The sequence below is a fragment of the Neomonachus schauinslandi genome, chromosome 3 (assembly GCF_002201575.2).
Source record: "Neomonachus schauinslandi chromosome 3, ASM220157v2, whole genome shotgun sequence".
NCBI lineage: Eukaryota > Metazoa > Chordata > Mammalia > Carnivora > Phocidae > Neomonachus > Neomonachus schauinslandi.
In genome coordinates this window covers 173,672,753-173,693,440 of record NC_058405.1, presented here as the reverse complement: position 1 = coordinate 173,693,440, position 20,688 = coordinate 173,672,753, and the positions used below count along the sequence as shown (strand labels likewise).

The 20,688-nt window shown below is 55.7% G+C and overlaps 1 protein-coding gene across 2 annotated transcripts in view; it reads left to right on the top strand.

The window, feature by feature from the left end:
* The window catches only part of TNS1 (tensin 1), a 112,041-nt gene that overhangs the window by 79,834 nt on the left and 11,519 nt on the right, over window positions 1-20,688 (top strand). Inside the window, exons 19-26 of one of the 2 annotated variants that reach the window (XM_044913754.1) lie at window positions 2,979-3,071; window positions 3,641-3,664; window positions 4,131-4,169; window positions 11,959-12,157; window positions 15,086-16,152; window positions 19,254-19,340; window positions 20,089-20,220; window positions 20,594-20,686. In XM_044913754.1, the coding sequence (XP_044769689.1) occupies window positions 2,979-3,071; window positions 3,641-3,664; window positions 4,131-4,169; window positions 11,959-12,157; window positions 15,086-16,152; window positions 19,254-19,340; window positions 20,089-20,220; window positions 20,594-20,686 (1,734 nt within the window). The remainder of the gene's footprint in view (window positions 1-2,978; window positions 3,072-3,640; window positions 3,665-4,130; window positions 4,170-11,958; window positions 12,158-15,085; window positions 16,153-19,253; window positions 19,341-20,088; window positions 20,221-20,593; window positions 20,687-20,688) is intronic. The other variant, XM_044913753.1, reaches the window with a different exon arrangement.

The window sequence follows — 20,688 nt, the reverse complement described above, 5'->3', positions numbered from 1 at the left end:
CATGGTTCTCCCCAGGGCAGTGTGGCCCAATGGAAATCCAGCCCAAATCACACTTGTGATGGAGCATTTTCTAGTGGCCGCATTGAAAAACATCATAGGAAACTGGAGAAGTAAATTGTAATATTTTTTATTTAACCCCAAATGTCGAAAATATTATCATTTCCATAGGTAGATCAAGATAAAAATATTAATGAGGTATCTTACAATCTTTTTTCAAAAAATTTTTATTTAGATTCAATTAGCCAACATATAGTACGTCATTAGTCTCAGATGTAGTGTTCAATGATTCATCAGTTGCCTATAACACCCAGTGCTCAATCTTTTTAAAACTGTAAAAAGAGGCTGGTGAAATTACTTTTAATAGGTTTTTATTGAATTTGAAAGATCTATAATACTATCATTTCAACATGGAATCTGTATAAAGAGATATGTTGCATTCTTGTTTCATACCAAGTGTTTGAAATCCGGTGTGTGTGTTACACCTAGAGCGCATCTCAATTCTGATTGGCTCCATGGCAGGTACTCTCATGACTACCATATTGGACGGTGCGAGCCTGGGGCGGTCTGCTGAAGAGGCAACTCCGTGGTCTTTTTTAAATTTTTTATTTTTTAAAGATTTTATTTATTTATTTGACAGAGAGAGAGAGAGAGCATAAGCAGCGGGAGTGGCAGAGGGAGAGGGAGAAGCAGAGCCCTCCTGAGCAGAAAGCTGGTTGTGGGGCCCGATCCCAGGATGCTGAGATCATGACCCGAGCCGAAGGCATTCGCTTAACTAACTGAGTCATCCAGGCGCCCCCTCCGTGGCCTTTTGTGACTCCCTGGAATCGCTTTCCCTGCTGGGGGTGGTCTTAAGCGTCCACCTTCACACCTGCTCCGACTGATTCACTGTTGGTCCAGTCAGCCAGGATCTTGGCCATCACCCTGTGTGGGATGGAAGCCACATGGGCGGAGCTAGGGTTAGATTTTGCCATATGTGTCTGTTCCCATTCTTCTCTGCCTGCCTTTGCCAGCCCTGCTGCCCCAGTGGGGAGAATAAGCAGAGGTTTCATCAATGCACAGGGTTGGGAGAGAAGACAGAGGCGGAGAAATGCGAGGAATCCTGCTCTCGGAAAGCAAAAGCCTTGCTTGGCTTTGGGGCCGCCCACTCGTCTGCCTCAGCAGAAGAGCCAGATGCCTGGCGACGGGGCATGAGGGACTAGGCAGCTGGAGGTGCCGGCGGTGGGACCAGGAGAAACCTCCCGCTGCCTCTTCACCTTGGCTCCCTTCACCTCTCCTTCACCCTGGCTCACTGGCCCATCTGTACCTCTGCTGCCCCGCCTGGACCAACCCACGCACACCCATGGGCTGGAGATCCTTCGAGGGCATTCCATGGACAGTGGTGGTCTCTGAGGCTGGGCTCCTTCCTCCATAGTTAATTACATTCCAGTTCGTTCATTTGACAAACATTAATAAGTGCTTGATAAGGGTCTATTGCAAGACACCATTTTCAGTAATGGGCAGGGGGGCTGGAGGGGGGCAGAAACCGAATCTGTGTGTGTGTGTGTGTGTGTGTGTGTGTGTAAGGAGAGGGAGGGATAGAGACAGGCCAGCCTAGACCTACCTTATTACTGGGCTGTGTGCATTTGCACACATTGGTCCCCTCTGCTGTGTTTGTCCACTGGGCATCTGAGGATGGTGTGAGGATGGAGTCTGCCCCCATCCCGACCCCTGTGATTTCTCACTGTTGCTGTGTGTACTGGTACATACACCCACATGTGCACAGATAAGTTGTGGATGTTGCTTACACTGAGAGATTGTAGCTTTTTGTTTCCTGCAGATCTCTGTCTTTTGAGGAAAGGAGGAGGGGTCCGGGGGGGTCCTGGAGCTGCTGTGTGGGGACCAGGCACCGAGGGCCACACCTGGTCTGTTGGGGCCGTTGGTGTGTGGCAGGCAGGCTTGGGCTCTGGCGGACCTGTGTGGCTGCCTGTCCTCAGGGCCCGTGGCCTCTGCACACTCCCAGTAGCCGTGATAAGAGACACAGAGCTCATTTCTTTGCTTCTTAGAGATGTGTTAGGAGACACAGCAGCTGCCACCGAGAAATCTCGTGACTGGGCCTGCCAACCACCCTGCAGTCCAGCTCGGAGTCCGGCCACGTCCTTGGCGGATGGGAAAAAGCCGGACAGCCCTTTCTGACCTTGTGTGTTACATGACACCTCTAACCCAGCCGGGCGGCTTGGAAGGGCCCTGGGGTGTGCACAGGGAGTTGGTGCTCTTGGCCAAGGATTGTGGAGGTGGAGCTCCTCCCTCTTCCAGGACACCGAGATTTGGGGGGGGGACAGAGAGCCCCACACTGAGAAATTCTCTCTTCCTGGGGTTTATAAGTGGCATGGTTCGCTGGGGGTCAAAGACCTCCGGTCGAGGGCTGCCCTGGGTCTCAGGGTTGGCACGGCTCTGCCCGTGATCCCTTACTCCTTCCATCCTTTACAGGATGCGCCATCTTGATTTCCCATTTCCTTTTGTCCTCCTAAGTCCATCCAAGTGCACGGTGTGAAAAGACTGTGTGTGTGTGTCGGGGCGGGAGCGGGAGGATGAGGGAAGAGAGACTATGGTATGGGGGACGTCAGAGATAGCCAAAGAAAGCTGTGTGTATGTTGTGAGCCATGGCAATGCAAGGGGACCACAGTGATGCCACCAAGGGCCCCAGCATAGAAGTGATTTGCTCGGGGTTGAGGGCCAGGGCTGGGTTGCGGGGCAGCGCCATTTCCTGACTTTTCACTCTACCCTCTGAGCTGTGGAGAAACACGGAGATAGGAAAAGGCAATGGGGAGCAAGGCAGGAAGCCCTGGGGCTGGGGCTGGTTCCCCTGTATTGCTTCCTGCTGCCCAGCCCTCAACAACATATCCTCAGTTAGGGGTGTCCCCGCTCCTGCCCCTCTTCCTCTCCCCACACCTCCTTCACCCCGAGGCTCACTGCCTGTGTCTCCTTTCTTCTTGGCACAGTGCGCTCCCCTCCAGGTCTGGCCAAGACGCCCCTGTCTGCTCTCGGCCTGAAACCCCACAACCCAGCGGACATCCTGCTGCACCCTACAGGTGGTGAGTGACTCTAGCTGGAAGGGAGGTGGTGGGGGGGCCAGCGGGAGGAGTAGGGGTTGGAGGACCCCTGTGGTCCTGGGCAGGGCCTCAGGATCTCATCAGAAAGTGCCCAGAAGTGACGGGTTCTCAGGACCCTTCTGGAAACAAGATGGCAGCCTGGCTTTGTGCCCACAATGCGGTCAGCACTGAGTGGGGGCTCTCTGTGTAGGGCTTGAGCCTTCATGCCCATGGACAGGTGGAGTCAGTACCACTCCCAGGGCCCTCTGACTTGGGGATTTGGAGGCTTGGCCTCAGTTTCCTTGGACTTGGTTAGCTCTCTGCCAGAAGCCTGGCTCCACCATCCCCCGAGTATACTTGTGGACATGCACACACGGATGTACACCGCCCCCAGGTCACACCTCCCACTTCCTTACCACATCCCCCCTCCTCCCTGTGGGGAAGGGGAGAGTGGAGGGCCCTCGTCCCTGAGTGGCCATTTCCAGTAGGCCGAGCCCAGAAGGGTGTTCTCTAGACTCTGGTTTTAGGGTTGGGCTGGGGCCTTTGGGGCCAACTTGGCTTTTCTTCCTTAGTCACCAGAAGACTGATCCAGCCAGGTAGGAGGGCAATGACATGCATGTGTGACCCACGCGGACACATGGCCGGCATAGCCTCCCGTCCGGAGGTGTCTGCATGGCCGGGGACACTGAGTCACCAGGGAGCAGAAGGGGCCTGGGGCTGCCTCTCACCAGCCAGCACCCTTCTGCTTGAGATGCAAGCCCCGGGTGCACGGGCTGTGAGGGGGGCCGGCTTTGTCCCCGAGAGCGAGGCCCTCCTTAAACTGTGTGTCCTGAGCCCCCAGGGCCGTGTCAGGGTGGACCTTACCTCTTACCCTGGGCTCTTCTGCCCTGGCCTCACCCTTGCTTTCCTGCCTCCTTTCTCTCAGCAGATTGTCTTTCAGGAAATAATCTCTGTTAATCAATCTCTCTCTCTCTCCTTTCTGCTCTTCCTCTCCTCGTCCTCCTCACCTGCCTCTCTTTCCTGCATCTCCTTCCTCCTACCTCCCCTCTCATCTTCCCTCAGAGGAGGATGAGGGGAAGGTGGTGACCGAGCTTCCCAAAGGTAAGTATGGCTTTGCTGTGGGCCGCTTCCTGCTCTCTGGGTCCGGGCATGGCTGTTCAGGAGGAGCTTGCTCAGTCTGGCTCGGGGGCAGCCCTCTTTCCTGACAGGTCTCAGATGACCGGCCACATAGCCTTCTGGTCCCCACCCCCTGGTGATGAGCTGTCACCCTGGATGCTGCCTGAATTCTGACAGGCGAGCTGGGCACAGGTTCAGGTGTTGCCAGCTCCAGGCGCCAGGGCAGTGGCACCTGGTGACAGTCCCCCCTCCTGCCGCCTCCTCCCCCAGCGGCACGTCCGCTAGCTTGCCTGGGGTGCAGCCAGCCCCCTTGGAGGGCAAAGGGACGCACATTCTTCCACTGCCTGGGGCGCACTCCACGTGCATAGCTTGGAGCAAGCTTTCTCAGCAGTCTTAGAGCCGAGAGCAGCCTCCCTGAAGCCCTTGTTTGGTTTCATATCAACACAGATGGTGGGAAGTCTGTCTTTCTGGGAGCTTGGATGCCTCTGGGGATCTTAGAACAGCAATGGATCCACTCGCACACGAATGCATTGGGACACCCATGCACATAATTTTGACAGTTTCAAGGAGTTCGCATGTCTGTGGATCAGCTTCACCCTCGATTTCGATGAACTCTGCATTGTACATGAAGCAGGGAAGGGGACGTGAGCAGAGATGGGAAAGCAGAGAGGGGACATAATCTGGTTGGAGGCCTTTAAGTTATTAGGGACAGAATTCTAATGATGACTCAGAGCATCAGGTGAAATGAAGGGGGTGCGGGCCTAGGCTGTCTGTATGTGGCTCTGGGCATCGGTGTCCCCCTCTCCTTCACCAGGGGGCCTTGGATGAGGGGGGCACTGAGGTCCCTTCCAGCTCTGATATGTTAGATGTTCTGACTTCCCTCCTGGGCCCTGGTTCCATGTGGCCTGGTTTCCTTAAAGGCTCTATCTTTAAGGAAATAATAAATCTTTTAAAGATTTATTTATTTGAGAGTGAGAGAGAGCAGACGCGTGCACGTGCATGCAAGCGTGAGCAGGGGAGGGGCAGAGGGAGAGCATCTTCAAGCAGACTCCCTGCTGAGTGTGGAGCCCAGCGCGGGGCTTGATCCCAGGACCCATGAGATCGTGACCTGAGCTGAAACCAAGAGTCAGATGCTCTGCCGACAGAGCCTCCCAGGTGCCCCCTATCTGCTTTTCTGAAGCCCCCTTCCCACTCACCACCTTGAGGCTGTGCCTCTCTCAATCTGCCGTCACCCCAGAAGATGGCTACAGCTTCCCATAGGCTTCGCCCGCTTGGAGCCAGCCAGAGTTTGGGCAGCAGAACCAGGCTGCCTGGGCGTAGCAGATCGAGGCGGCCCCCAGCAACAGATCCCAGAGAGGGACGAGCCCAGCGTGCTCTTGGCTGCCCCTCCCCCCTCCCCCCAGCCTTCTCCCCGGGGAAGGGGCTGTCCCCCAGGCTTGCTGCTGGCTCCTGGCTCCTGACAGGGCAGTGAAGATGGGACAGGAGTCCAGAAATGCTGGGGCCTGGAGCCCACCCACAAACACTCTCCAGTGGGAGGGTCTGAGGGGAGATTATCCCACAGGCTGACAGGCCCTGGATGTCATGTTTCCCTCTTGGGGGTGACACTTCAGAGAAGCGAGTATCGACAGTCGTGAACCAAGACCTGCCTGTTTCACGAATGACTCTCTGCCTGAAAGGCCCCGAGGCCTCTGGCCCTCTTCCATATGTCCTGGAGCCACAGAGTTCGGAGGGAAGGTTCTTGCAGATGTGTTCAGCTACATCCACCATTTTCATGGATGTGGGGCTGAGACCCATGCTGTGGGGGTCGGGGTCTGGAATTTCTGCCCAAGGCCACAGTGAGGAGGCAGCAGGACCCAAACTGGACTTGCTGGTCTCCTGTCTCCTAGTCCAGGGGCTATTTCAAAGCCCTCCTCCTGCCTCCAGGCACCGTGCCCTGGGATTCCAGCGTGGGGGCAGAATTGCTGTCACGGTCTGGGCAGTGGGGTGGGAGAGGGGCAGGGAGCATGGCTGTGGGCAGCCCGTTCATTTTTCCTGACTCATGTACCACCTCCCGGGTCAGACTAAAGCACATTCTTTGCTGACCCTCTGAAGCTCTGCTTGATTTCCCTGCTGAGACTATGATGGGAAATTCAGAAAAAGCTGCCTGTGAGGAAAAATGATCAGAGGCAGAATGATCCAGCTAGAGGAAAAGCAGACTTTAAGGGAAACTGCTCTGGTCAAGGCACTGTGCTAAATGCTTGCCATGCATTCCTTGTCTCATTCACTGATTCATTTATTTCATATTTTGTATGTCTACCATGTACTGTGCACTGTGCCAGGCTCTGGGAATGTAATGATAAGCCGTACTGTGATTCCTCATTTCGTGGAGCTTGAGCCAGAATGAAATTACTTGCAATGAGCAGGAGCCAGAATGAAATTACTTGCAATTACATATTAAGATAGTGCTCCAAAGGGATGGGATATAGTTTATGAGACCTTCTAGCCAAGAACCTGACCTTGGCTGAAGAAGTAAGATGTGAGGGTGAGTGACATTAACTTGGTAAAACCGGGAGGTGAGAAGAGCATTCCATGTAGAGGAAAAACATGTACAAAGGCCCTGGGGTCAGAGGGAACTGCATGTTTTTGTTTTTCTAGGAACTGCAAAATCAGTGAGGCTGAGAGCAAGAGGGAGCTAGAGGCTGGAGCAAGGGGGAATGGGGTACAGATGAGGTTCAACAGGCAGGAGTGGGACCATGTGGGACCATTGTCACACCATCTTGTTTAACAATCACAGAAGCACCGAGAGGAAGGTGGTAGGAACCCCATTTTACCGATGAGGGATGACGTTTAGGGCCGTTAAATGCCTTGTCTAAGGCCTAACAGTCAGTCAGGGGCATGACTTGAGAGTCAACGCCCGATCAGTGGAGGCTGCCCCTTTCCATGTGACTACACTGGGCACACCCCCTAAACAGTGGGGCTGGGGCCTGGGTACTCTTCTCCATGAAGGGGGGCGAGGAAGAAAGCCTGCAGCAGTACAGACGTGAGGTCAACATCAAGAATATCTTCCCAGTGGTGAAACAGGGAAAGAAAGTGTAGAAGCTTCTTTCCCAGAGGAATGGGAAAAGGGAACATTCAGGTTAGGTTCTGTTTGTCCAGATGACTAGGTGGGACAGATTTGGTGTAAAGGAAGACTTTGGACTAGAAATGGCCCCTCTGGGGGATTGTTCCTGCTCGGAGATCCTTGGGGGTGGGTGTACTGTGGCATCTGGGATTCTAAGGCCGTGCTGTGCAATGCAGATTTATTGAGCACCTATTTTGTGCCAGGTCGTGTACTAGGCACTTAGGGTATACCCACTGCGGGTATAAGGTGAGATACTCTGGTGAGGGCAGAGATGCCAACAAAGAACTCAGCATTTGGGAGAAGCGCGGAGCAGGGCTTGGAACAGGGTATTAGGGGAGTTCAGAACTCCTGTGTATGGCCCAATCTAAAAGGCTTGAAATTCCAACTTTTGAGCTCCTGGACTAGAACTCGGGTGTTTCTTTATTTCCTCCCTCTTCCTCACGCACATGTCTTCATTTTACTTGGGGTGGGCAGGCTCCTTCTCTCCAAGTAAAGAACGTTTCCTGGAGGCAGGAAATGCACTTCAGGGTGTGGGTGAAGAGCTGTCAGTGCCCTGGGCCTGGTGGGGCCCAAGTCACTCTTAGGCTTCCAGGTGCTCTCAGCCGCCAACAGCCACTTAGAAAAGTTTGAGCTCTGGAATGTTCTGTGTGAAGTGCCCTCTGGCCCCACCTCTCCTACTCTTCCCAACTCCTTTGGGTGGAGCTGCTCCAGGCAGGAGGAAAGTAGCAGGAGAGGGTGGGAGAGAAGGGTGGAGGGAGGCAGGACCAGGTGTGGCTGGGGACAGAGGCAGGCACCGGGGGCTGCTTAGAAACGCTGGTGTGGAACGGAGCAGGAAAGAATGAGAGGGAACTTCCCCATCTCTGTCGCTTGATCCTGGCTGGGCAGGTGAGTGGTCTCATTCCCCTTGTACAGATGAGGAAACTGAGTCCCAGAAAGTTTCAGCAACCTGTCCCAGGTCACCCCTCCAGGAATTGAAAGAAGGGGGAATCCTACGAGTCGTCATGTTGTCCTGTGGTTGGGAAGAGAGAAAAAGCCGAGGAATAGACAGAAAGAGGAAGTGTTTTTAATATGGTAACCGACTCTGAAAACTTGGGAAAACTGAGTTTTTGGCCTTAAAGGTTGGTTTTGAACAGTTCTGGAGATGGACTCAAGAAAGGAAGTAATTTCCCAAAGGTCCCTCCTGCTTCGGGTTCATGAGAAACAGAGACGGAGACAGAGGGCTTTGTTCATCTCTACCCCCCGGGTGGGCCTGGTAGGCCAGGAAGGGGTGACAGATGGTTGCAGACTAGCCAAGCAGGCATGAGGATGGTCATGCACCTAGCGGGACTGGGGAAGGGAGGTGAACAGGTGAGGGCAGGGCCCAGTGGGCTGGGTCACTGAAATCCTTCTAGGCCAGGAGCAAAGCCCTGAGGCTGGTTGGCCTCTGAGCTCAAGGACTATTTCCTACCGTGTGGAAGGAAGGCAGTTGCTGCTTCTCCCTGGGGAGAGTGTCCTGTGCCCCGAGTTCAGACAGAGTCCTCCCCTGGCTTTCTGTGGCTCACAATCCGGTGGCAGTGGGGAAGGGGCTGATGAGACTGATGCCTTACAAATGTGACCACCCTGGGCTTTCCGACTCCCCAGAATTTCTAATATGCCGTCCCATCATCACCCTGTGCAAACTACGGGCAGGCCCCTGGCCTGGGGCTCAGGCTATTGCGTTCGGGCCGGGAGCAGTGAGTGGGGACGCAGCCTTGTCTAAGGGCGAGCAGGCCCGATGGGAGTCAGCGTCCACGGGTCCCAGGCATGGCTCTGTTCTGACTAGGGGACAGGATGCTGAGGCCCACTTTATCTCAGTTTTACTGTTGGTAGAAGGGGTACATGTACTTTTTTTTTTTTTTTACAGGTGGGGTGTAGGGTACTGTGAATTGCTGACCCAGTGTTTGGGCCTGGGTCCTGGTAGGAAAAAGATGGCTCATTCTGTGGGGCAACAGAGAGTTTCATGGACTATTTAAAAGGTCTGGGTAAAGCAGTGACGGATGGTGAAGCACCCCTGGGTGATCCCTAGCAGGAGGAGGGAGCCATTCCCACGCCAGACCTGAAGGAAAGCAGAGAGCTGGAGGAGAAGTTCCCTGAGCGGAGCTGTGGTCTTGGGTAGAGGGATGCAGCCACCGACACCTTGACCTTCTGTCCTCACTCTCCCATCTCCTGCCAGTCCCGCCCACTGGCTAAAGGCCAAAGCCTTCCAGAGCCCTAGGACCTGAGGGTCTGGGTGATGTGGTCAGTACTGGCCTGCAGGGATGCAGAGCAGGCTGGACAGTGGACCGGGAGGACATCGACGGGTAGAAGAGCACAGACTTCAGGGATCACCCACGGGGCTTGTAGCTTGAACTTCTGGGGTCAGCACGAATTCCAGGGAATGAGAAAAGTGAATGTGTGCCTCTCAGGTCCTAGTTATTATGCATCTCTGTGTGGGTGGGGCTGGAGGGTGAAGGTCAGGCATCTACTAGCTTATAGGATAGATGCATATCAGGGGCTCTCTGTGTGCCCGGGGGTGTGTGGGGTGCTGTGAATATAGTCAGCAGAGAGCCTGGGGTGGCCAGGGAGCAGATGGATCCTTTGCTGTTTCTCCATGGGAGAGGGGGTGCTGCCGAGTGTTGCAGGCATGCAGGTGAAGCCGAGAGCCTGGAAGGGTACAGGAGGAGTTTTCAGAGAGTGACCCAGAACGGTGAGGGGTGGGAGGGGAGCGTGGACTCTGGCTTTGCGTCTCCATCGCCGTTTCTATGGGCTCCTTGTCGCATGGCAAGGACACAGCTAGCCCCCCAAGACTAAACCGGCTCCCTGATTTTTAGCTGGCCGATGTGTGTGCCGTGGGCTAGGGGGCCGGCTCTGGGCCAGACTGCCTGCATTCCTGGGCCAACTCTGCCCCTTGGTACTGTGTGATGGGGTGAGCTACTTACATTCTCCGATTACTTACATTCTCCTACTTTCCTCATGTAATTGTTTGCTATTTTTATCATTATTAATAGTTCTGGCCGACATGCTGGAGGACTGGGTAGCCGCCAGCTCTTGGCGTCCCCGTGAGGCTGTGGCCCTTCTCTAGGCCACCAGGAGCCAGCATTGAGAGTCAGGAGACCGTGGTGCTAGTATCTCTGGCCACTGATTGGCTGTGTGTTCTGGGTCAAATTTCTCTACCTCTCTGGGCCAAGAAGAGGGGTGAGATCAGGAGTCAGCAAACTGTGGCCAATTCTAGCCCACTGCCTCTTTTTGTAAAGAAAGTTTTATTGCAACACAGCCACGCTCTTTTGTTTATGAATTATCTACGACGGCTTTTGTGCTCCCAAAGCAGAATTGACTAGCTGCCACAGAGACCAGCTCCTAAATGGTCTGAAATATTTACTATCGAATCTCTCATAAAACGTGTGCCTGCCCCGGGCCAGAGGGTCTCTGCAGCTTCTTCGGGCTCCGGCCGGGCCCTTGGGCACGATGGGCACAGAATCCATGCCTTTGGAGTGAAAGTGGCCTGAGGCTTCTGTGAGGTGGGTGGGTGGCCCGGGCCGGTTGGGTGGGGCTTTTGAGGAGGCCTCTGGTGAGGCTGGCCTCTGCCTATATGGACGCCAGCTTCGGGCACTGAGGTGACTGGCTCTGCATCACCCTGTGCCCCACCCCCACGCACTGTCACACAGTCCTGGCCCGTGAAATCTCCAGGGACCTGGCCTGCCCAGGACAGCACACACCCTTGGGTTCTTCACTTTCTTAGGCAGGTTTCAGCAGATACCCTGATTGGGGTCAGTGTGTGAGCTGGGCTCCGATCATGTCCTACTTGGGGGAGCCAGGGCGGTGCCAGGTTTGGAGGTGGTAGGAGCGTCGTCGATCCCTGATCATGTCCCAGGGGAAGCCAAGAGTGGCCTGCTGCTTCTCTCTGTGTCGCCCTGAGAACCTTTCAGGCCTGGCCTCAGAGGTCTAGGAGGAGGGTCAGGCAGATGCTGGCTGGGCGTCAGATCTCCTGGTCGTGCCTCCACATGTCGCACGCCCCCGGCCTCAGCATCCTCACCTGTAGAATGGCCTTTCTGGCCCTTGTCCCCCACCTCCCCGGATTCTTAGGCTCTTCTAAACACCAGGCAGGGATAATGATGTCAGTCTCGGGAGGAATGCTAAGTGTGTCAGGCAAGGTGGGTGGGAGTGTCTTGGCGTAGAAGGGGCTGGGCGTGACTCGCCGCCACAGGCCTGTTGCTAGGCCAGCAAGCCTGTTTCTGGATTCTGGGTGTGGGTGGAGCCCATGGGAAGCCTGGAGCTGTTCTGAACATGGGCAAGGCTGACCCGGAGCTCTGAGTCCACGGCAGAGCAGACTCCAGCTGGGCCAGGGGGCACCTAGGAAGGAAAAAGCAGCTAAAAGGGGTGCCTGGCTGTAGGAGGGAAGATTCTATGATGACTATGTTCAGAGGCCAAGCTGGGGTCCATTTCTGGGAAGCTTCTGTGTTTGAGGCCCCAGTTAAAAGTTCTGTGGGGGCTCTCACAGCTTCTCCAAGACACTGGGAAGTGGGGTAGGTGTGGGCTGGCTGGAACCCCAGAAGTGCCCTGTGCATGCTTGGCTGTCCTTTGGGGGCTGTCCCCACAGGCTGGGGAATTCCCTGACAGGTTGGGAGGGGTCTACACTGCACCCCCGTGGATCTCAGTCTCTCTTCTGCCCCCTTCCAGAGCCCCGGAGCTATGTGGAGTCGGTGGTGAGGACAGCAGTGACTGGACCCCGAGCTCAGGACCCTGAGCCCAAGAGCTTCAGTGCCCCAGCTGCCCAGGCCTATGGCCACGAGATGCCCCTGAGGAATGGGACCCTGGGAGGCTCCTTTGTCTCCCCCAGCCCCCTCTCCACCAGCAGCCCCATCCTCAGTGCTGACAGGTAAGTGGGGAGGAGGATCCAGGCCTGGATCTGCCTAGAGCATGGACGGGCAGAAATCACATCCAGATAGCTGTACCTTGGAAACCAGCCCACCGAATTGAGAGAGCATCCCGGGTTCCGAAGCCCATGGGGAGCACGAGGGTGGATGAGTTATAATTCCCAGGCTGAATTTGATCCCACCGTCCAGAACTGTGCTGGAAGGAATGGGAGCCACAATGGTGAACCAGTCCTTCCCCCAAGTTCAAAACCTAGCAACGGCAATCACTATGTAGTGAGTGCTTCTGGTGTGCCAGACACTTCGTTAAATGCTTATCTGGTTATTTTATTTAATCCTCTCAGCAATCCTGAGAGGTAAGTACTCTTATGGTCCCACTTTTCAGAAGAGGAAACCGAGGCACAGGGAAGCCAAGTAGCTTGCTCAAGGTCCTGCAGCTAAACAGTAGCAGAAATAGGATTCAGACCAAAGGCGTCTGGCTCTAGAGCCCACGTCTCTCCTCTCCCCTGGGCCTGTGTCTCTGTGCCTGCCCATCCCAGGCTGACAGTCAGAGGTGCCCAGAGCAGACGTATAAGGGCTTGGAGCTCCCGGTGAGGGGCTGTTGTTTCTGGCTAGGGATGCAGAGAGGGTTTCTGGGGGCTGGAGGTATTTGTGGTGAGGCCAGAAGGATGAGCAGCTGTTGAAAGGTGGAGGAGGAGGAGGGAACGGGCATTCTAGAAGGAACCGCACAACCAGGGCAGAGGGCTGGGGTGTGGACCTGTTGGTGCCGTGGGGCTGAGGGCACCCAACTACAGGTGGGGAGGTGGATGGGTGGCTGGCGTTCTGAGTGGGTCAGACAGAGAGGAGAGCCTGGAATCAGGCCGGGGAGGGCTGTGAAGAGGGATGCCCCCATGTGGGGGGTGCAGGGGGAGTGGGCTGTATGCTTTGTGACAGGGAGAATGGGATGTGACACAGCACAGGGAGCTTGAGATCAGCCCAGGCAAGGCAAAGGGTGCCAGGCATGGGGGGACGGACTAGGCTCGCCTGCCCCGACCAGAGCTCTCCTCCAGGAGAGGAGACTGCTGCTAGGCATTCCTTTGCATGTCCACCCCCTTTCCCAGCCTGGCCTCCCATGGGGCCCAGAAACTGTCCAGCCACCCCCTCTTATTGTCACAGGCCAGGCCCGGTGCAGAGTTTGCTGTGTGCCCTATGCCCTTGGCCCAGCGCAGCGTGCCCCTCCCAGGTCAGAGTGGGGGTGGCCTGGTGAGCAGAGGCTGTGTTTTTCTGCGTTCTAAGAATTCGAGAACCTCAAGCTGAGCATGCACCCCCAGTCCATCTCGCCCCCTCCCCAGCCTCTGGACAGGGCAGATGGCTCCGTTTCTTGGGAAGTCTGCTTCTGGGCAGAAGGTGAATTCTTCCTTTAAAGGAAGGGGGATTTTCCTAACCTGGCTAGCCACTGCTGCTCCTGTTGAGGGAGCCCTAACCTTAGGAGGTTTTCACTGTTTCTCACTCAAATTCCTCCTGCTGTGGAGTTGGCTCTTTTCAGGGCTCAGGAAGCTAGCATTTCCCTGGTGGGATTAATCTTCCAGAACTCCATGTCAGTGGCCCCCACCCCACCCTGCTCCGCCTGACACATCCTCCCATTCCTGAGTCCGTGGTATTCCATCCCAGGAATAGCATTCCACTCTAGCTCCTTCTGGGATTCGAGGTAGACTTTTTCTTGGCCTGGCTCATGACCTGCTTCCTGCCCTCGGCTCTTGCCCGGCTCCCCACCTCATGTCCCCCAGTGACCGGAGCTTATCCAACCTGGCCTCGAGACTCCTTCCAGTCTGTAGCTCCAGGCTTTGGCCCATCGTCTTGTGTAAGGACCACCCCCTCCACCCTTGCCCCCTGCCCAGGGGCTCCTGCTGCCAAGCCCCCCTGCTACTTCCCTGCAGCCATAGCTTAGGCGGGGTCCCTGTCAACCTTTGCTTCTCCTACCATATCATCAGCGGGTAGGAGTTTGGGGCTGGAAGGAATCAGCATTACCTAACCCAGCCCCTTTGTTCACCACATGAGGAAAGTTGAACAGGTTTCCAGCATCTGGGTTTCCCAGCTGATGGGCCATTGCATTGCACGGCTCTACAGACTTGCACAAAACTTCAGAGGAGGATCTGTGATTGTGGCTATTTCCCCAGGGACAGCCCCCTCTGAACTGAATTTTATTGGAGTCTTAGAATGGAGAGCTACCTCTGAGCTCATCTAATCTAACCTCCCAAAGGAGGAGATCCCCTGGCCACAGCATTCAGGTCCAGAAGTTGGTCAGCTTCTGCTTAAATACTGCTAATGACGGGAGTCTCATTACTATGCAAGGCAGCTTGCTAAATTAGTGACCAGATCCAACGGCTGGAAAGCAGGCCTTACAATAAGCTGAAATCTCCTTCTATGAGACTTGTTGTCTGCCTTTTGGAGCTATCCAGGAATGAAAGCCCAATTCCGGCACTCTCTGTGTCCAAAGACGATAATAGCATTCTGGGAAAAGTGAGTCAAGGCGGGATACTCCCAGTAGGAACAGGAGCCAGGTGGTTTGACCCCTCCCTGGTGTTCTGTTTCGGTGATGTTGGAGGTGATATGAGGCTATCTTCAGTTTCCATTAGAGGAGACCCCCCTGTTTTGACTTGTGGTTTAGGAGTCAACAAGGGGCAGTGAAGGAAACATAGGCTTTGAAATCAGATGCAATTTGAGTTAGAACCCTGGTATTTTACTGTGGGTTGTGAGCTTAGTGCTTCGCCTCTCTGAGCCTCCGTCTCTTCTTCTGCCGGTTCCATAGGGTGATGTACAAAAGTCATGACATTCCAGCAAACATGCCCGTGGAGCTCTTTTTGTTGTTACTAGCGGTGGCGGGGGGAGGGCTGCATGCTCACGGAGAGCCTGTCCTTCACCTTGACATCTCACCCTGCCCCCTCTCTTTCTAGCACTTCAGTGGGGAGTTTCCCATCTGGGGAAAGCAGCGACCAGGGCCCCCGGACACCCACCCAGCCTTTGCTGGATTTGGGCTTCCGTTCCGGCAGCCTGGGCCAGCCCAGTCCTTCGGCACAGAGAAGCTACCAGAGCTCTTCTCCTCTCCCACCCGTGGGCAGCAGCTACAGCAGCCCCGACTACTCACTTCAGCAGTTCAGCGCCCCGGAAAGCCAGACGCGGCCTCAGTTCACTGTGGCCGGCGTCCACACGGTGCCTGGGAGCCCTCAGGCTCGCCACAGGACAGTGGGCACCAACACCCCCCCCAGTCCTGGCTTTGGCCGCCGGGCCATCAACCCCAGCATGGCTGCCCCTGGTAGTCCCAGTTTGAGCCACCGCCAGGTGATGGGTCCAGCAGGAACTGGTTTCCACGGTAGCACGGTCTCCAGCCCCCAGGGCAGCGCAGCGACCACTCCGGGAAGCCCCAGCCTGGGCCGGCATCCCGGGGCCCACCAGGTTTCAGGCCTCCACGGCAGTGTGGCCACGACTCCGGGAAGCCCCAGCCTGGGCCGGCACCCTGGGGCACACCAAGGCAGCCTGGCCTCTGGTCTCCATGGCAACGCAATAGCCAGCCCTGGAAGCCCCAGCATGGGCCGGCACCTGGTAGGGTCTGGATCTGTGGTTCCCGGCAGCCCCAGCCTGGACCGGCACGTGGCCTGCGGTGGCTACTCCACCCCCGAGGACCCGAGACCCACGCTGTCCCGGCAGAGCAGTGCCTCCGGCTACCAGGCTCCCTCCACGCCCTCCTTCCCTGTGTCCCCTGCCTACTACCCAGGCCTGAGCAGCCCTGCCACCTCCCCATCGCCCGACTCGGCCGCCTTCCGGCAAGGGAGCCCCACACCAGCCTTGCCCGAGAAGCGGAGGATGTCCGTGGGAGACCGAGCGGGCAGCCTCCCCAACTACGCCACCGTCAATGGGAAGGTGTCCTCCTCGCCTGTGGCCAGTGGCATGTCCAGTCCCAGCGGGGGCAGCACCGTCTCCTTCTCTCACACCCTGCCCGACTTCTCCAAGTACTCCATGCCAGGTGAGCCCCTCCTTCTGCTCCCGCCTCCACCTTGATGGATCGCCTGCTGGTTAGGGTATCTGTCTCTGCCTCTGCTCTGCCGTCTTTTTGGCACACAATCTCGAGCAGCTCACTGACTTCTCGGCCTCAGTCTCCCTGTCTGTATAATGGAAGTTGGAGGTGTCCTCAAAGTAAGTGTGCTGGGTGTGGGGGCAGTGATGAGGATGTGGGTGCCCATGAGGATGATGAAGAGGAGGAGAATAATAGTGATGATCTTACTGGGAACGATGATCATCACCACCAGCCTAGCTTCTGCCCCTTGTTGAGCACATGCTGTGTGCCAGGCTCTGAGCCAGGCACGAGCTCTTTAATCTGCACGGCTGCCTGGCACAGTAGGTATTATTGCCCCTGCTTTATTTTATTTTATTATTTATTTTATTTTATTTTATTTTAAGATTTTACTATTTATTTGAGAGAGAGAGAACATGAGCAGGGGTAGTGACAGAGGGAGAAGGAGAAGCAGGCTTCCCGCAGAGCAGGGAGCCCGATGTGGGGCCCCATCCCAGGACCCTGGGATCATGACCTGAGCTGAAGGCAGACACTTAACGACTGAGCCACCCAGGCGCCCCTTTATGACCCCCAGTTTATGCAGGAGCAAACCGAGGCTTAGAGAGACTCAGTCATTTGTCCAGGGCTCCACACTTAATAAATGGCTTCTGATCTAGGCCCACGTACCCTAAAGCTGGTGCTCTTAAAGCATGATTAGAGTTGTCTTATCATGTTTCCATACTTATGATTTAGCATCACCCTGAAAATCTGCCTTCCAAACCTGGACCTCCTATGTTTGGCTGCCCACAGCACTCTGTCCCCACCTTTTGATCCCACTGCACACACATCACTAATAACAGATCAGGCAGCCGGCTGCACTCTGGGCCAAGGCCGGGGTTGGGCATGTTCCCCAGAATCTGGTTCGTGACCGTGAACCGGCCCAGCTTCACGGAAGCCCATGTGTGTTCATACACTGAATTCTTTACTCATCACCAGAACTTGGCATTTTTTGCCTCCATGTAGAGGGCTCATTATCTAAACACAAAGGTCAAGGCCTCAGCTGATCAGCAGCCTCTCAGCCAGACCTCAAATGTGACTACTGCCGAGTGGCCCCGGAGCTCTGGGGCATTTGAGGACGATTTAGAATGTTTCGGGCAGCCTGCGGTGGGCCCCAGCTGCCTAGATGCTCAGTGTGACTCGCCCGGGTCCTGCCCTGAGCCTGCCAACCCGGGGCACCTACAGCGCCCCTGCACGCCCCTGCTTCCTGCTACCCAGCAGAGACATCTGGTTCCCAGCCCCTCTTCTTGGAGGATGGAAAACTTCTAGTAGTTGGGACATTTCCTGTTTCCCACCATCTTCCCTGCTTAAAATAGCCATTGGAGTCAACACAGGAAGGCACATGGGGCTGCAGCCGCCTCTGACAGCTCATTAGGCCCTAGCAGCAGTGGGGGCCTGGGGCTTCAGAGCAGAGAGAGAGGCAGCAAGCAGCACTTGTGGCCCAGCTGCCTAGCCCAGAGGCCCCCGCTCCGTGCACAGCTGCCAGGAAAGGGAGCCGGCCTACCCCCTTGCTGTCCTCCGGACGCCGGTCCCAGGGCCGAGCACGGTGTAACTGACAAGTCGAAATGGACCAAGCGCTGGACACACAACCTAACTCGTGTCTCGGGTCCGCGCCGTCAACTTCACAGCATTAACGTAAGCTCGCTCTGTCCCAGCTTCTCTCTGAAGAAAGGAGAGCAAAGAAACATGTGCAGTTGGAATCTTCCTTTCTTCCTCTTCCCCCAACCCCCCTTTTGTTTCTTTGGTGCCAAAAGATGAAGGAAGAGCTTGGAGAGCGAGGGCCACACATCCTAACACCCAGACAAGGAAGAGAAGGTGTAGCCAGCACGGAATTGGCGGCTATTTTTCCTTACCTGGGAAGGTCTTACAGGAGCCTTTCTGAGAACCGCCTGTGCGATTTGGGTAGCCTCTCCCTCTCTGAGCCTCACTTCCCTCATTTGTATAGTTAAGTGGTTGGACTGGATGCTCTCCGAGCATCTTCCTGAACCTAATGCTCCATAAGGCATCTCTGGTCTGCAGAGGGTCTGGGTGAGGGTCATTTGCCAGGGAAGTGGGGTAGGTATATGACTCAGAGTAGATAGCCTCTAGGCCATCCCCCTCCTCTGTTCCAGGGCAGGTTCTCCTCTGTTCCAGGGCAGGGCTGAATTTTTTTGTGTGTGATGCAGAACACGGGCTCTCCATATAAGGCATGAGGGGGTGGGCGGGGGGCTTGGGGAGAAGTGATGGGAATGTATCTTTCTTCCCTCAACTTCGAGGTGGTTTTGACACAGTTGGGAAATCCATCTTGTGGTGAAAGAGGCCAGAAGGTGGGGTGCCTTAGCCTGTGGGAGAGAAGCTGCAGGAAGGGTTTAGTCCAAATCTTCTGGGGAAAGGAGGGGACAGGGTGAAGGAGGGGCTTTCCTCAGCTTCGTGAGATTTGCTGTGCCAGGCTCTTCGAGAGGAGAACAGCTCCATGATGTGTGACAGTTGGCGGGGATTGGGAAGGATGGGCAGGCCGCTCGAGGTCCCTTCCAGCAGTGAGGACGCTGCCGTCCTGTGCTAGTTTTCTATGACCACCATGACAAAGTACCACACACGTGGTGGCTCAAGATGACAGAATTTAAGCCTTCCCGGGCTGGAGGCTACAAGTCCAAAATCAAGGTTTTGGCAGGGTTGGTTCCATCTGGAGGCTCGAGGGAGAGTCTGTTCCAGGCCTCCCTCTTAGCTTCTCGTGGTGGCTGCCAATCCTTGGTGTCCCTTGGCTTGTAGATGCATCCCTTGGTCTCTACCTCCGTCTTCATGACCCTCCCCACGTGTCTCTCTGTCTCTTCCCCTCTTCGGATAAGGACATCAGTCATATTGGATTGGGGCCCACTCTAATCCAGCACGACCTCATCTTACCTTAATGACATCTGCAGAGACCCTATTTCCAAATAAGGTCACATTCACAGGTACCTGCGGTTCGGGCTCCAACAGACCTTCTTGGGGGGCTACAATTCAACCCCTAACACTGTTTCTCTCTCTTCATCTCTCTTTAGACAACAGCCCCGAGACAAGGGCTAAAGTGAAGTTTGTCCAGGACACTTCCAAGTATTGGTACAAGCCTGAGATCTCCAGAGAGCAGGGTGAGTCCTGGGTGCCACCGAGGGTCCTGTGGTCCATCAGAGGTCACAGCTGGCTGCTGCCCACCATGTCTTCCTCGGGCAAGGAACACAAGCAGACTCACTCCTTTTTGCTGTATGTGGTGGTCACACAGAGGGGCTGGGATCAAGGTCAGACAGTAAGATGCCCCTCCCCAGGCTGAAGTGTGGGAGGACCGAAGCAGGGTTTGTAGACCCATGAAGGGTCCTTAAAAGCAGCCAAGTCTGGATTTGCCAAGCACAGTAAAAGGCCAGCCAAGGTAATAGCAAATCTTAGCCCTCTGTCTATGTGAGGTGGGAGACTTTTGCACATTTTACAGAAACAACAAAGTTGGGATCATGGGGCTGGAGATGAGGCCCGCCTCAGGCTCCCAAGGCAGGTCCGGGCGGATGTAAGGCAGGCGTTGGGGATGGGCTCGAATCCGGACTGCTGCCTGCGGGTGTAACTACGGAATGCACCGTGGCGATTCGCTTCTGTATCGTGCGGCTGCTTTGAGGCTGCCGGGGCAGGGCCTGGTACTCGCAGTAGGGGGCTGCACGGCCTGTGGAGCCTGAAATATCTACTACCTGGCCATTCATAAAAGATGCTTGCTTACTCTAGCAGAGGAGGACCCTTAGGAGTGTTTAAATTCTAACTAAAGAACGAGATTCGATAGGCCTGATGAGTCTTAAATAAGCCCAGGGCCATCACCGTCTTCTCTCCTCTTCTCTCCTCATCCCCTTCCAACCCCAGCCATCGCACTCCTCAAGGACCAGGAGCCGGGGGCCTTCATCATCCGCGACAGCCATTCCTTCCGAGGGGCCTACGGGCTGGCCATGAAGGTGTCTTCTCCCCCTCCGACCATCATGCAGCAGAATAAAAAAGGTAGCACCGCCCCCTCCTCGAGCAGGGCTTCCGGACCATGTGCTCTGTCCCGTGTTCTCAGAGCCTGAGGTGCCCAAGGACCCTGAGAGCTGCAGGGGAGCTGGTCCCCACTGAGTCAGACTCTTCAGGAGGATGAATCCTGGGCCTGGTGATGGTTGGGGTCAGAGCACAGGGAAGCAGGATTATGGGGACCCTGTGGTTGTGTTTGCTTGAGCGGTGGTCTCTCCATTCTGGGGGTTCTGGCCGTACTGCCCGTCCCACCCTTGCTCCCCTCACAGAGCACGCACGTGGGGAAGGGATGGAGTGCCGTTGGCAGGTGCTGGGAGGGCACCACGAAAAGTGCTCCATCCTCTTGCCTTTCTCTTCATCCCAGGGGACATGACCCATGAGCTGGTGAGACATTTCCTGATCGAGACCGGCCCCAGAGGAGTCAAGCTCAAGGGGTGCCCCAATGAGCCAAACTTTGGT